Genomic DNA, 15,938 nt, shown 5'->3' on the forward strand with positions numbered 1-15,938 from the left:
ATAGTCATGCCCAACTTTAATTTTTCTGTCTTAATTTCCCATCTACTGCCACCCTCCAGTGTTTAGGTAGTTATCATTCTTTGTCTTTTTGTCACCACCCAAAATTACTATGTAGGAGCTCTCTTCCTCTTTTTTAAATGAAAGTTTCAGTACATTTCTAGAAAATATTTCTGGACCATCTTTCAATCAGAAACATATTGTCCATGTTTTAAAAATATTTTTAAGTGCAAAAAACAAGACAATTATTTAAATAGTAGTGTGAGCTACTAATAGTAGTGTCTAGCTAAAATAGGTCAACAGTAGGTCCTGAGCACATATGAACAATTTGGGTTCTGTAGTTACTCATCTCATTTGGGAGGGGTGGGTTCCTTACTCCACTCCTATTTTAATATTTTAAATAGATATATTGAACTTTGGAGGCTGAGCATATTTGTGTAGCTCTACCCAAATTCTATCAGGGACGCGGTGGCTCAGTGGCAAAGGCGCTGAGCTTGTCAATCAGAAGTTCAGCAGTTCAGCGGTTCGAATCCCTAGTGCTGTGTAACGGAGTGAACTCTTGTTACTTGTCCCAGCTTCTGCCAATCTAGCAGTTCGAAAGCATGTAAAAAATGCAAGTAGAAAAATAGGGATCACTTTGGTGGGATGGTAACAGCGCTTCATGCACCTTTGGCGTTAAGTCATGCCAACCACACGACCACAGAGACGTCTTCAGACAGCGCTGGCTCTTTGGCTTAGAAACAGAGATGAGTACTGCCCCTAGAGCCGGAAACGACTAGCATGCATGTGCGGGGGAACCTTTACCTTTATCTTACCCAAATTCTCCCAACTAAAAAAAATGCCAAAATATTCACCCCATCCCATTCCACTGTCTCAACCACATCTTTTGTTTCAAAAAATTAACTTTCAGAGGTGAGGGAAAATACCCACCCATACTCAAGACATTATAGCTTCTGGTTTGCTTTTTTTAAAAATGGAGACCATAATTTAATTATATTATGCCTGGGAATGTATTGCCTCATTGCTTAATCCAATATTCAATGCTGCCTTTAAATTTGTTCATTTTTCTTTTTCCTTGGGCCAACTTCTATTATTATTTTGCCCTTTTCCAAATGCTTCCCACGTAAAATATTTTAAAAATAGTCTTGAGATTTCACTATATAGTCCAGTGTGGTATAGAATCATTTAACAGAATTCCTAATCTTAGCTCTGAGGTCCTAGTTACTCATTGCCCTAATTTGCATTCTGACAGCTGTTCCTCTGCTCCTGGAGACTAGAGAATACTTTGGACAGCTATCAATGCAGTTTTGGCAGAAATCAACCCCTTTCTTATGCGATTGAAGAGATGCGAGCTATTTAATTCAAATTAAGTACTGTAGTTAATATCTATTTGACAAACTAATTTATAATGGTTGTACTATAGAACGAGTTAGCATTCTATGTACTGAGCTACAGCATTAAGAAACCAATTCTTTGAAGCAACAGATTCCTTAAATTGGCTTGCAAATTTTGAAGCAATCTAAACAGGAACCTCTTAGATGCATTTTACTCATCACTTTTATTTATAATTTGATAAATGTATTAATTTGCAGATTACATGCAGCTTATTTTTTTCTCCTTAATATCAATTCCTGCTTCACCAAATATTAAACAAAAGATTTGTTTAAAAAAACAGCAGATGGTAATGCCCCCGATACAAATAACACTGCTTTGGATGGTAGTTCTATTACTATCCCTGTGTCTTATGTTTCATTCTCATGAGACTGATCCTTTTTCAATAGAAAATGTGTCTGTAAATGAAATACCTTTGAGCTAATAGGTCCCTCTAATTTTGGTTGTTAAAATGGACATCCCTACACCTTCAAAAGATTATTGTAGGTTTTAAAATGTAGCAAAACAACACAGGCTGAAATTATATACCATTATTGAATGTCTTATTATTTCTGCGCTTTAACAAAATGGTAGCATCTTCATTAGGCAGCCAGCTGTTCCTTTAACCTTATTAAGTAGCAACTACTATTACTTCTCAAAACAATATTTGCTGAAATAATGCTTTTTATAAGTGGATTTTAAAGAGTGAAATATTAGATTATGAACAAGTAAGTTATCTTGCCTTTGAAATGCAGCTGATAATGCAATTTAAAGTGTGGCTCTTATGTAACTTGCATGTGAGGAGTTGACTTGAAAAGGGTTTTAGTGTCAGAATGGAAAGCTTAAATTGATTGTCAGTGAAGAAAAATGTTCAGTGCAGTTTGAAGGGAATTTTCCAGAACAGAGAGCAGTTTTGGACTAATAGAAACCAGATGAGCTTCTTGCTGTGAAGGGAATGTTAAGATGTCTACCTGTTACTTTGTGTTCTGCACTGTAGAATCAACACTGTAGCCCACTACTATGAAGCTCTTATTTGAGAACTTAAGAGTTGACATAAAAATGAAAAACAGAAACAACTCCTGAAGTACAGGATCTGAAATAATTGTACAAGAGCTGACTTGACTCTAGCTGACTGGATCATACATATAATTATGCTGACCAGTGACTACAAAAACAGCTGAATTGCTTTAGTGCCCATAAACCCTGTCCTTTATATTATATAAGCAGCAATTCTCTTCCCCTCTAGCTTTACAGTTAATGTACTTTGGCATCAGAGAGAAATTGCAGAGCAGGAACTGTCAGTTCTGAAGCCAGAGCACTAAATAACTAGTGTAATGTACCTTTTGTTCTCCACTGGAGCAGTCAGGCATCATACTTTCTGTCTGAACAAATTAGAGGGATACTAATGTGTAAGCTTTCACATACTTTAGTATCATGCTTTCTAGTAAGGCATCTGAAAGACCTCTCAGTTCAAAACTGTCACACACGTTTCCCTAACAGAACAGTATCTCTTACCTTGTCATTCTATTGGATCAGCCTTGGAAAATTCACGAATACGTTCTTCAGCTTACAGATAGCAGAATCAAAAATATGAAAAGAAAAGTAATCGAAGATATGGTACTGTCGTCTAGGGAAGAATGTTTCACATTTAGGTAGAATAAAGCTTTTTCATTTGTGACACTACAGCTTCTAATTCAAGGATTTGTTCTTCTTTGTTTCCCATACTTCTCTTTTTTTTTCCAAAATTTTTTTATTGGTTTTTACACATATATGGGGAAAGGTAAATGGGTATACAAAAATTTTTGGCAGCTCCCACACTGGTTTTAGTAACCCATTCAGCACTCACAGTTTTAACAATCTTAAAAACAAAATACAAAAGATAAGCAGAAAACAAGATCTTATTCTGTAATGTTAACCATGTGTTCATTCATTTTCCTTTGTCACTTTCTAAAATATCACCGATTGCTATTTATTTCAAATATTTTTATTTTTGCGATCTGAGCGCCATACTTCTCTTTTTTAAGCTGTAAGACTACCAGGGTTTTGAATTTTTATTGTGCACTTATCACGGAAGAACGTGCATATGTTAGAAAGTTTATTGATATTGTGTTGATTTACAGAAAGCATATGATGAAATTAGTAATGCTTGAATTATGGAAGACTGGAGTTCTAGATTAGTTGATGAATGTGGTAAGAATGGTTTAAGATAAAAATAATGCATGCCTGTGGTAAAAGGAATGCTTAGCAAATGGACACCGAGCAGGGAGTAAGCTGAGGATGACTGTTTAATATATTTATGGAGAACTATAAAAGGAATGCCTGTGGGTGATCTTAGAATTTAGTTGTTTGGGGATCTGAATATATATATTTAAATTTTATATGCAGAATATTTTGGGCTTCTGGTAGAGAATCTGAATTTTAAACAGATTGTTTCATGCACAAGGAATGTGACACACACACAAAATACGTGAATACGTGTGCAAAAAAAGGTAATTTGCAAAGATAGAAAAGTGTAGAGACATAAAGTAAGGGTATTGGTAAAAACTAGATTTATTTACTTCTTTTTTCTTATCCAATGCCTTCAATTTAATTGGTGTTTCTCTGCTCTGCTTCCCTAAAATACAGCCTTGATGAATATATTTATTCAAGTATGAATATTTTTATCTTCTACTAAGGAAATGCAAAAACATGATTTAAAGTTACAATTCCGTTCCTTTTTGTGTAAACAAAGCTATCTCATCAAACATTAGTTAGATTACCTGTCATATAATACAGGTTAGTGTATAGCAGTATTTATCACTGCTACTAATACAATAGAAGTGTTGAAAACATCAAAGATGTATACTTCCAATGATTGCAGAAATAATCCAATATTAAATAGTAAAGAAGGTATTTTTAATTTTAGATATTTTTATTTTAGATATTACTGCAAATTACACAATTACATAATTTCAATCAGAGTTTTCAAATGTATTATAGCTACAGACATTTTCTAAGTTCAGCAGCAAGATCCTGTGGTGTAGGACGACTGGCTGTACAGCTTACTAAGATTCCTTCAGTTACAAGAGCTTCAGCTGTTGTTGGACCTATAGCAGCAAACTGAAAAGAGAGACATGTTATAGGATTTATTTATGCATTTATGGATATATAATAATAATTAAACTCAAAATAAAACAGAAGTGATGGAAAAAAGCAAGATAAAATGTAATAGAGAAATGCTTGCTGTGTTAATCATCAAGCCCGATTAAAAAAATATGTTCAATGAATTTATGGCTTTCAGATCAATTCTGTAGCAGTTATAAAATACTATGTGTCAAAATTCTGGTGTAAAACCTACCTTAATTTGGGAAATAAAATCACCTGACAACTTCAAAATTTGCTTCAGACAATATTTGACACCAGAAGGACTGAAGAAAATAACGCTAGCAGGAACACCCTGTCCAAATAAAAATAGTGAGAGGGGGAACAGTTATTTCTTTATGTTTTCAGTTTTTTAATACTCATAGACTTTTATGACTCTTGAAAAAGATAAGTTGCTTCGGAAGTTAAAAGTCACCTTCCTTCCTAATCTAGGCACATGACTGCCATGGAAATGGCACTGCATTTTATTCAGCAAAACCACTCTACTACCAGATCTAAGAATGGCCACTTTGAAGCTGGGAAGCATATTCGGCATGTTGAATGTGTGAACTGTGAATGCTGTCATATAATGGTTACCAGAATGCCTGTCAGTTCACAAAGCCAAAGAAATTCTCCCTCAGTAGCAGGCAAAATATCTCCAAGGCATTTGCTTAGTCTAACCCTATGATGGTGAACACAGGTGGCACATTGAGCCATATTTGCTGACACGCCAGCTGTTAGCTTCGGCGTGCATGCGCATGCTGGCCAGCTGATTTTCAGTCTTCCAGAGGGCCAGAGGAGGCTGTTTTTGCCCTTCCCAGGCCTTAGGAAAGCCTCTGGATGCTGGAGAGGGCAAAAAACAGGCCCAATGGGCCAACCGGAAGTTTGGGAACAAACTTCCGGTTGACCCATTGGGGCCATTTTTGCCCTCCCCAGGCTTCAGGAAAGCCTCCGGAGCCTGGGAAAGGGTTGTGCGTGTATGTGCGGGGGATCATGTGTGCAGGTGGATGGGGAGGATTGAATTAGTGTGGGCATACCTGCATGTGCGATAGCAGATGTACCAGATAAATAAATGGAAGGCAGTACTGTCTTGAACTGCAACATGACTCAGAAAACAAAATACCTCTTGTGAGAAGTAATTCGTCAAGGATTCCTGGAGGTCAGGATGTTGACTGGTTTGATAAACAGTAACAGATTCCAACATAATATCTGCAATGTAAACAATGAAACTTAGTTGTGATTTAAGTGTTTATTAAATTGTTTTCAATTCAGACATGAATGGAAATATATTTAAACCAAAATTCATTCTTTTCGTCTACCTAAAATGCAGACAAAGCCAGCTGATCATGAAACCAAACTTCTTATCAATACTTTAGAGGTATATTGTCAGTATACAAATTCTGAATAATTTAAGACACTATGTGGCCATTTAATCTTTATAAAAAGATGTTACCAGAACACTATCAAGGGATATGATCAAAACAGAATAAAAATCCTATGACATACTTAAATACTAACGTGAAGATTCGTAAAAGGATTTAAGAATAGTTGGGCAAAGAAATTGCTCATAGAAGAGGAGAAAATGCTAATTCTAACCAAATTCAAAATGTATTCTTTCTAAAGGTACCAGATAAAGGTAAAGTCTCATTAATATATCATCTTTGAAAGAAAAATAGAGAAATTAAAATCACATAATAAAATGTAATTGATTGGGCAATCTGTCTCAGAATAGATAATGCAAGCATTTTAGCAATGATAAAATGACATTAGTTTGGAAGTATTTCTACCTACAGATTATGTCACAATTCATTATGTGAAAATACTTGAAAAGATCAAACAATCCACATATCCAAAATTATCAACTAAACAGGCAGCAATAATATTAACTTTAGCTAGATAAAAATGTGCCTCTAAAGGAAGCAGTCATGCCTGATTCAAAATCTGGATTACCATTGATCAAAAGTAACATCTTAAATGAACAAGGTATTTGGTTGATGAGAACTGTTTTTTTTTAAATTACCGTATTTTTCGGAGTATAAGATGCACCTTTTTTCCTCACAAAAGAGGCTGAAAATCTGGGTGTGTCTTATACACCGAATACAGCATTTTTTGCCTTCCAAAGCCCTGCCCCTTCACCAAAATGGCCGTGCATACCCTTATGGAGGCTTATAGAGTGCTGCTGGGGGCTGGGGGGCACAAATGAGCAAAAAATGGGTCATTTTTTGCCCCCCCCCCCCAGCAACACTCTATAAGCCTCCATAAGGCTATGCATGCAATTTTTTTGTCAAAAATGGGCTCGTTTTCACGAAAAACGGGCCATTTTGGGGAGGTTTGCAGAGTGCAAAAACTTTTTTTTTCCTTTTGGAAAGCTCTTTAACTGATTGATGAAAATTACATTGATCAAGTGCTCTGCCAGCAGAAACACCAACCTATCTACTGTATTTCTCTTTATCTCTATTTCTCTCTCTATCACTCTACCTACCTACCTACACACACTCTATTTCTCTCTCTCTCTCTCTCCCTTTATCTACCTAACTACTCTCTCTCTCCCCATCTACTGTATTTCTCTCTCTATCCCTCTACCTACCTACCTACCTACACTCTCTCTCCCTACCTACTGTATTTCTCTCTCTATTTCTCTCTCTCTGTGTGCTATCCCTTTATCTACCTACCTACCTACCTACCCCCCTCTCTCCCTACCTATCTATTGTATTTCTCTCTCTCGCTCTCTATTTCTCTCTCTCTATCCCTCTACCTACCAACCTACCTATTCTCTCTCTCTCTCCCTACCTATCTACTGTATTTCTCTCTACCTCTTTCTATTTCTCTCTTTCTATCCCTCTACCTACCTAGCTACATACTCTCTCTCTTCCTACCTACCTACTGTATTTCTCTATCGCTCTCTATCCCTCTATCTACCTACCTACTTTTTTTAAATTTGCCTCTTCAAAACCTTGGTGCGTCTTATACTCCGATGTGTCTTATACTCCGAAAAATACGGTAAGTGGAATTATGCTTATGGATGAAAGTTTCTGTTGAAATTTCAGATTATACAGTATTTGACCATAATAAAACATCAGACATAGAAGGATATCTGTCCTTTGGAAGTAAAAAAAAAAAGCAAGATTTGAAAAGAGGAATAGAATGATTGAAACAAAGGAATAATTTTGTAGTTAAACCACATGGGAAAGTAAATTACATACTGTATATCCTGAATTCTGATGAGGTATAAAGTATATACAGTGTACAGGAACGTTCTCTGTACTCCATGCTCTGCACCTCAAGCAACTGATTGTGTATGTGGAAGAATTCTAACTATACAGCAGAGGAATATTTTCTAATGTATAATTTTGTGAGGGTATGTCACTGATTTTTCACTGACTGGATGTTTCGAAGGATAAAACCAATTAACTGAGCATTATAGGAGTGAGGTGACAGACCAATACTACTTTCCGGTGTCATACATATTGATATAAATGGCACATTATTAACTTTCTTCCATTTCTGTGTTGCCCTTAAAAGAATTAATAAGCTGGCCATAATTCAATGTTTTACTTGTCAATGCTGTGAAAACAGGCATCCGTGCAAGATTAATTATGTGTAGGGGTGACAGAGAAAACACAAATGAATGTCATCTCAAATATGACCATAAAAAATTGTTTTCAAGATCACTGCCATCATTTTAAATATAATGAACCAATCGGAGTATTCCTTATGCCAAAAGAACTTGGTTAGCAAACATAAAAAGTAGTTCATCTTTGACAGCTAAAATCCTCTTAAGTGTTTGAGTGACAAGCACACTTCAAAAATAATATAAGCGCTGTCAGGGCTATTACTAAGGGTTGTTTGTTTATTGGATTTATTCCCACCTCAATCTACAAACTCTAAGCATTTACAGTAAATTTTATTTATGCCTAGAAGACATGTCAGTCTTCGTAAGATCTTCTGAGTCAAGATGTTATTCCATATGTTTTAAACAATTGGGGCTTTGTTCAGTTTTTTTCATTGCACTTTCGTTGGAGTGAGGTGACATTACAGAGATTAGGTTGTCCAGTAATATACAAACCACGGCTATGTCTTATCTGTTCATTACATAGAATTAGAAATGGAAAACAACAGTTGCTCATCTATAACTGTAGTTCTAGCGGCATCTATGAATCACGCATATCGTTATTCCAGACTGTGCTGACATTGTTAGAACATTCTAGAGCTCAGCTGCATTTTGGCAGGACCACAAGAGTCCCATCCACTGCACACACTTGGATACTTAGCTTAGTTTCTTAAGATCCGTCCAGAACAAACGTGGTGACTAGATTAAATTGTCTTTTTTAAAAATGGAGTTGAAATAAAGTATATGAAAGTCAAGGTAATTAGGCAATTTCCAAGTTTTAGATAAGCATGTTAACGGCAGCAGTGTAGAAGATCATTCTGACAAGAGAAAGATAATGTCAATGACCAAAGGATTATTATAAAGAAGAAACGGGACAACGGATATCTCAGTCTTGAAAAAGAAGACAGAGGAGAATATGACAGTACTTTCCAAATACCTACAGGGACCGTCGTACAGAAAGATTGGTTATCTAGCAGAAACTAAAACAGGTGTCAAACTCGTGATGTCATGTTGTCGTCACATGATGTATCAGAACTATTTTCTCATTCGCTAAACCGGGGATGGGCGTGGTCAGCGTGTGATGCATCTGGGCCGTGGCCACGAGTTTGACACCCCTGATCTAGAATATCAGATAATAATCTTGTGTTACAGAAAGGCAGATTCTGAAAAAAAATGTTAAGCCTGTGAGTAAAAAATAAGGTAGCAGAACTAATAACTGAGAGACATAGTGAATTCCCTTAACAAGATCTGTGCAAGCAGAGTTTGGAGAGCCATCTTGGGGGGGGGGGGGATTTCAGTTTTAATTCCTGCACTCTGGAGAATTGCATATTTTGAGGCTTTTTCCAACTATTTGAGGTCTATAATTTATTAATTTTTTAATCCCACCTTTAGTATTTTTTATAAATAACTCAAGGTGGCAAACATACCTAATGCTATGTTCCCCACAACAATAACACTGTGTGGCAAGTTGGGTTAGCTTAACAGACATCATTTTATTCCCTCGGAGCTTCTTGGAGTAGAAATCTACTGCTCAAAAATATGTTTTATATCAAACCTTTGTCCTTGAGCATTGTTGGAAGCGTTTCCCTTTTCAGAGCACCACATGGAAAAAGAAGAGGCAATGAATTGGACGGCTCCCCTGTTTAAGAAATAAAAAGGGATTTAATTCAGAATGGCATTTTAAGCACAAGGAGCACAAAGCAATGCTTTAAAATGGCCACATGCCAAAACAACGTAAGAAGTGCAATGTATTTGACTTGTATACCTACAATTGCTGAAAACATTTAATGCTTAAAACTAAACACACATCCCATAGAGCAGAAGCTATTTAGCATGTAAATTAAAAAGGAATCCATTGCCAAGTTATAGATGTTTGCCTAAAAAGATGTGGCAAAAAGATTAATTGCCTTGCAATTCTTGTGCTATTCAACAGAGAGCTCGGAGCACAATGCTTCCAAACATTTTAATACATTTTCTCCTCCCATTCTACCATTTGGCATTCTTCCGACTTCACATATAGGCACACCTGTAGAAAGTTAAAGACTCAATTCAGCAGGATAAATTCATCTTCTCCACAAAAGGAAAGGTCAAGATAGACACAGGAAGGAGCAGCTTGCTTTGAAAAGAGCTCCCAGTTCTAATTGGTGTTTCTGTTGTTATTGACTGCAGCCAACATCCTTTTTAACCTTAGGACAGACTGTTAATTGGAATTATATCTATCACTTTCTCATCTTTCAAGATGATATTCCCGTAATCACTAATTCTGCTAGAACAAATACTGTTTGGATTTAAAGAGGGATTTAAAGAAAAAATAGTTCTTTACTTATTCATTTCCATGACAGTTTTTCCTAATATTTTCTCATTAATTTTAATATTCACACAAACCATACCTACTTAGGAACATGAAAAATGGCTAGGTTGCAGGTAGCATCATTAGTTCTTGTGTTTCAGATATACATGCCAACACTTTGCAGCCAGAATGGTACCACTTATGTAAAGACAGCAGAGAGCAATGAGGGGTTTTCCTCCAAAGTGCAAACTTAGTTCCAGTACAAATAAACATTTAGGAGAAAAAAATGAAAGGGAACGATAAAATTAGGTTCATGGCTTATTTTATGGTAATAGTTGGAACGGAAAATTGGGATGGAAGGATGAAATGTAAGAGGTAGGGCTACTGAGGATGGCCTGAAAAGAATCATTTGATTGAGTTGAGCGGCTATAGAAATGGAATGAATGAATGAATGAATGAATGAATACATACATACATACATACATACATAAATAAATAAATAAATAAATAAATAAATAAGGCAGATAGGGGCAAAGGATTAGCAACCTTTGGTGCAGTTTACCTGCTATATAAAAAGGAAATTCTTTTTTTTTTCATTTTTCTTGGTCCTCACATTGCCAAAAATGGCATTAGCTAGGCAAAAATGAGATATGTCAGCACACATCCTTAGGAGGAAAAACTTTGGGAGTCAACCCAAAGGACACCTAAGCACACCCATGAACATTGTAAAGAGAGAAAACAGAATAATTTGATTTTTTTAGGTTCTATTTATAGATAGTCCACATTGTATAACTGTAATGGTAATGCAGCCTGCCCATTATGGTCAAATGCCGTGACCGTTGTAAATTGGGTCAGTCATGTGACCGATCCAATTGATTCGCCTTTTTTAATGGCGAAACCTATGGTGAAAAAATGAATGCTGTTGTCATTAAGCAAACCCACTGTAGTTCCCAAATGCAGTATGATGCAGTTTTGCTGAATATTGGAAGTAACTGATTTTCAAGATCAGTTATAAAGCAGTCACATGACCACAGGGCCCTGAAAATGGCCATAAATTTGGCTGTGTTGCCAAGCACCTGAAATGCAATCAGGTGACCTTACAGACTGATATAAACAAGGCTTGGATGTGAACATCAACTGGTAATTTCTAATATGGGTTTGTCCCATTCCGATGGTGTTCTATATCTCCAGCAAGAGTGCAGTTATCATGTCTCATTTGCTTCTGAAGCCCTTATAATTGTAAGGAATTTAAAGATAAGTGAAGACCTTTTGATTTTATTAGCATCCCAAAAGCATCACTTGCTTCCTAAGAGCAAACAGTGTCTATTTTAAAAAACGGCTGAGATACTTATTTTAAATATTATAAAATATTTTTGCCTTTGAAGATTCCTAATTGAACAAAAGCTAATGATCAATGGATGGGCCTTCTTAAGATCTAATCATTTTCACCAGAATAACCTTATGTTTTATTAGGCACCACAGAGATGTCAGTAACATGAAGCAAAAATAAAATTGAGGCAAAATGCAGAGATAAAAGGAAAATACATTAACATCGCTGCTTGTGAAGGTTTAAGCCAATGTGATTCCTGAGAAGAAAAGCTAATCCTTTTAAATTGGTTTAGAACAAAATAATGTTTTGTTAGCAGTAGACAATTTAACAAGGACAGAAGATCGTACAATGTTTTCTTTCTGTATAACCACCTACATGTGGCATTACATTGTGAAAAACCTGTAAGTTTTATCTTGGAAAAAAGACAAATATTGATGCTCCCTATTTAATTAAGGGAGCAACTAACCTTTTTAGCACAATAGATCAGCCAAAGCCAATACCAAAGATAAAGCTACTTGAATAACAGCAACTGCCCTGGATCCAAACTAACATAGTTGTATTTTGGCCCAATGAACCTCAGTTAGGTAATTTTAAGTGTCTTTGGTTTCTAATTGTAGAACTAAAGTGCTGTATGAATAATGTATTTTAAATTTTCTACTATCAATTACCTTTGTTTTAACTAACATGCAGTTCTTGTGTTTTCATAAAAATTTCAGGAGAAATTGAAATCAAAATTAAATAGAGAATTGACATGCTGTAAAATGAGGCACCCATCTTTAGCCTTAACTTACACAATGTCTCCACATCTTAGTACAGCTGCAGATCCAATAGAAGTTTTTTAAAAATAAAAAAAATCGGTTCATGCATTGTGCGAAAGTAGATTGGCTGGCTCAGTAAAAAGAAAAAGAAATCTCAAGAGTTATAGAAAGTGTTACAGGAAATCAGAAAGGATAGTAAGGAAAATAACAAGACAGGATTACTTCTGGTAAATAGTTGCTCTGACACTGGCCAATACCCACTGTGTTGGGTATTACATAAATAAAACCCCCATAACAGCCATTTTGGGGCGTGCTTTAACTGACATGCTCTCAAAATGCCAAATGTGACATTTGGTCCAAAAAGTTGTTTTTGCCATAGACATAAAATAACGAATCCCTCTCTTGGCAAAATAGGAGAAAATCATGCTGCAGCATCCAACAGCAAATGGCCTACATGATTTCTCTTTCTTGCAAATGTTTTGTCAAGAGAAGATTAGAGACTTCTGGACCTCCAGACCTAACCCATAATCAGGATGCCACTTGCTTCGAGTTCCAAGTGGTTTATTAAGCCGGATTCTCGGCACACAGTGAGTTCCGAAAACTAAGGACTAAAAATAAGGACTAAGCACCTTTTGAAGGCGGGCGCTGTGCCCTTCCGCTTCTGGAACAGCCGACCATCCAGCAGGCCCAATCAGCTGATCATTGGGCTGCCGGCACAGTTGATCAACAGCCTGTTTGCCAGCTTGCAGGCAATCACAATCAGATAATCGTTGGCAGGCTTGCATTGGCCTGGATCAGTTGTTCGTTGGCTTTGCATTGCTCACCACTTCGCTGCTTGCAGCTTCAGGGTTTGACAGACAGTCTCCCCCACCCCACCCCCCAGGTATGGCCAACCCCGGGCTGGGGTTAAGACATTTTAATTCTGTGAAGAACCAGGTTTCTCCCTCCAAACTAACACTACATTTTAGTGTTTATATTTCTGTTGTGAAATGCCACAGGATGCTATTTTTTGCTATTGCTGTTGATACATATTTCAAGTATAATGAGAAGTTTTTGGAACAGTTTTCATTGTTACCCAGGGGAGAAAACATTGTGCATTTTATGTAGACCATAAAATGAGATCATTGTGCATTTTATGTAGACCATAAAATGAGATCATTGTAACATATACATACAGAAGACGATAAAGTCATACACCTGTCATTGAAACTTATGTTTCCACTTACGGGAGCAAATGAATTCCGCTAGTTTCTCAGCATTTCCACAATCTTCTCCTTGTGCTTTGAGACCTATTTCAGTTACTGAAAGGAAGAGGAGGAAGAAGAGGAGGAGATAAGATTGAGGGCTTATTTTATAGTCGTTTAAAAGTAGAATTTTGTTTTAAAATTATCATATGCAATCCAGAGACTTGATCAACTATGGAGGCACAAGAAAATTGTGTAGCAACATGGTTAAATCACGTTAGTTGTTCACCCTAATTTTGGTAACCAGATTACTGTAATTAGGCAAAATATTACTTTTTTTACATGTAGTATGAATAAAAGTATGTTAGCATTATACTTTGCTGGAAAACATGGCTGCTGTCTCATCTATTTGGTTCCTAATATTATTTTTGCAGTAACTTAGCCACTCTATAGAGTACAATCATTACAAAAACCACAGCAGGTTTACAACCTAGGAAGACAATGAAAATATGAGATTATATTGCTACAAAGAGAACATTTTCAGATGTTACTTAAAATAAGGTTGAGTTAAATATTTCATGCACACAAATAGCTGTAGCTCCAGTGGAATTGAAGGGGGGAATGTTTGATGACTTTTAAGGAGTGGATATATTCAATGTATTTTTAAAGCTGATATTTCAGACAGACAGTAATTGTTTTACTTGCCCTGCCTTTAAAAACAGAAACTGCTTTGTCCTTTAGTATAATATGCTATAGCTGAAACTCAAAATGTGGCAATTAGATTAAACTGCCTAGTGTGAATTTTATTAACAATGTTTAGCAAGGACAAACAAACAAAAACACCAATCAAATATTCCACTCTTCTAAGCAACTTCCTTTATTGTTCCTCACCTATAGGTAACAATCTTGCTTAACTAAAGCAGACTACTTGCACCATAAAAGCATATACTCTGCGAACTAGGAGGCGGGGAGCTGTCTTAACTCTCTCCCACGCAAACTTTTTAAACTGCACTGTCATTTGTCTTCTGGCGTGCACTCCCTCAATCCCAGGAATCTGATATCATCAGGTGACTAAATGTCCAAAAACCATTTTCTAATGCTATAATAATGGTAAAGTAATTTCCATATGTATAATACTGGGCACTATGTAACATACTTCATACATAACAATGTATTTTATCCTCTAACGCATCCTGACAAATAAGTAAGGCATCAAATGGTCAGCCTGCTCATATTTATATGAGCAGTCTGACCACTTTGATACCTTACTTATTTGTTAGATCCAAATCCCACCTTTCTTTCAAGAGCTCAATGTGATTTCCATTTTATCCCCACAAGAGCAGCCTTCTCAAGCATCCTAGATTAAGGGAGAGGGACTAGCCTTAAAATACCCGGTGATATTGCATGACTAAGGGAGGACTTCCTTCTGGGAGACTTCAGCCCTGGATTGCTGCCCAAGAGTTTTAGATAAACTGATTGAAGCCTTGATCTGCCATAGAGGATTAAGGGACAAAAAGTAAGACAATACATTTATTTATTTATTTATTTATTTATTTATTTATTTATTTATTTATTTATTTATTTATTTATTTATTTATTATTTATTTATTTATTTATTTATTTATTATTTATTATTTATTTATTTATTTATTTATTTATTTATTTATTTATTATTTATTATTTATTTATTTATTTATTATTTATTTATTTACTTACTGCGCTTCTAGACCGCCCCCTCTCCCAAAAGGGACTCGGGGCGGTGTACAGTCCATACAAAAAAATACAACATAATATAATTAAATAGCTGAACAATTAAAATTGTTAAATAGGTAGAGTTAAATATGGAGGAGGTTAAAAAGAAAGTTAAAAAGAACTGTACAGCTGAGTAAAGTGTATACAAATATAATTTTAAAACCCCTAAAAATATCACACAAATTAATTTAAAAGCAATTCCCCTAAAATAACCAGTTAAAAATATGTCTACCAGGAGGTAACAGTTATAATTATGCCAGGCCTGCTAATCGGAACAGGTGAGTCTTCAATTTTTGTTGGAAGGAGCGGAAGTCAATGGTGGTTCTAATGTCGGAGGGGAGGTCATTCCAGAGGGTTGGGCCCATCACAGAGAAGGCCCTACTCCTTGGTGTCGCCCGTTGGCATTGCCTAGTGGACGGCACCAGGAGAAGCCCCTCCCTGTGAGAGCGAATTGGCCGCAGGGATGTGTGTGGGAGGATGCGATCCCGCAAGTAACTAGGTCCTGTGCCATGGAGTGCTTTAAAGA

At 36.2% G+C, this 15,938-nt stretch overlaps 1 protein-coding gene across 7 annotated transcripts in view; it reads right to left on the reverse strand.

Annotated features, from left to right (window-relative positions):
- Positions 1–4,258: 4,258 nt before the first annotated feature.
- The window catches only part of UROS (uroporphyrinogen III synthase), a 136,327-nt gene continuing 124,647 nt past the window's right edge, over positions 4,259–15,938 (reverse strand). For all 7 annotated transcript variants that reach the window (XM_081954819.1, XM_081954816.1, XM_081954818.1 and 4 more), the window contains exons 6-10: positions 13,703–13,777; positions 9,654–9,737; positions 5,612–5,697; positions 4,706–4,804; positions 4,259–4,467 (exon numbers count right to left, since the gene is read on the reverse strand). In XM_081954819.1, coding sequence (XP_081810945.1) covers positions 4,348–4,467; positions 4,706–4,804; positions 5,612–5,697; positions 9,654–9,737; positions 13,703–13,777 — 464 coding nt within the window. In that variant the 3' untranslated portion in view covers positions 4,259–4,347. The remainder of the gene's footprint in view (positions 4,468–4,705; positions 4,805–5,611; positions 5,698–9,653; positions 9,738–13,702; positions 13,778–15,938) is intronic.

This window comes from Natrix helvetica (assembly GCF_964273705.1).
Source record: "Natrix helvetica genome assembly, chromosome: 5".
Lineage (NCBI taxonomy): Eukaryota > Metazoa > Chordata > Lepidosauria > Squamata > Natricidae > Natrix > Natrix helvetica.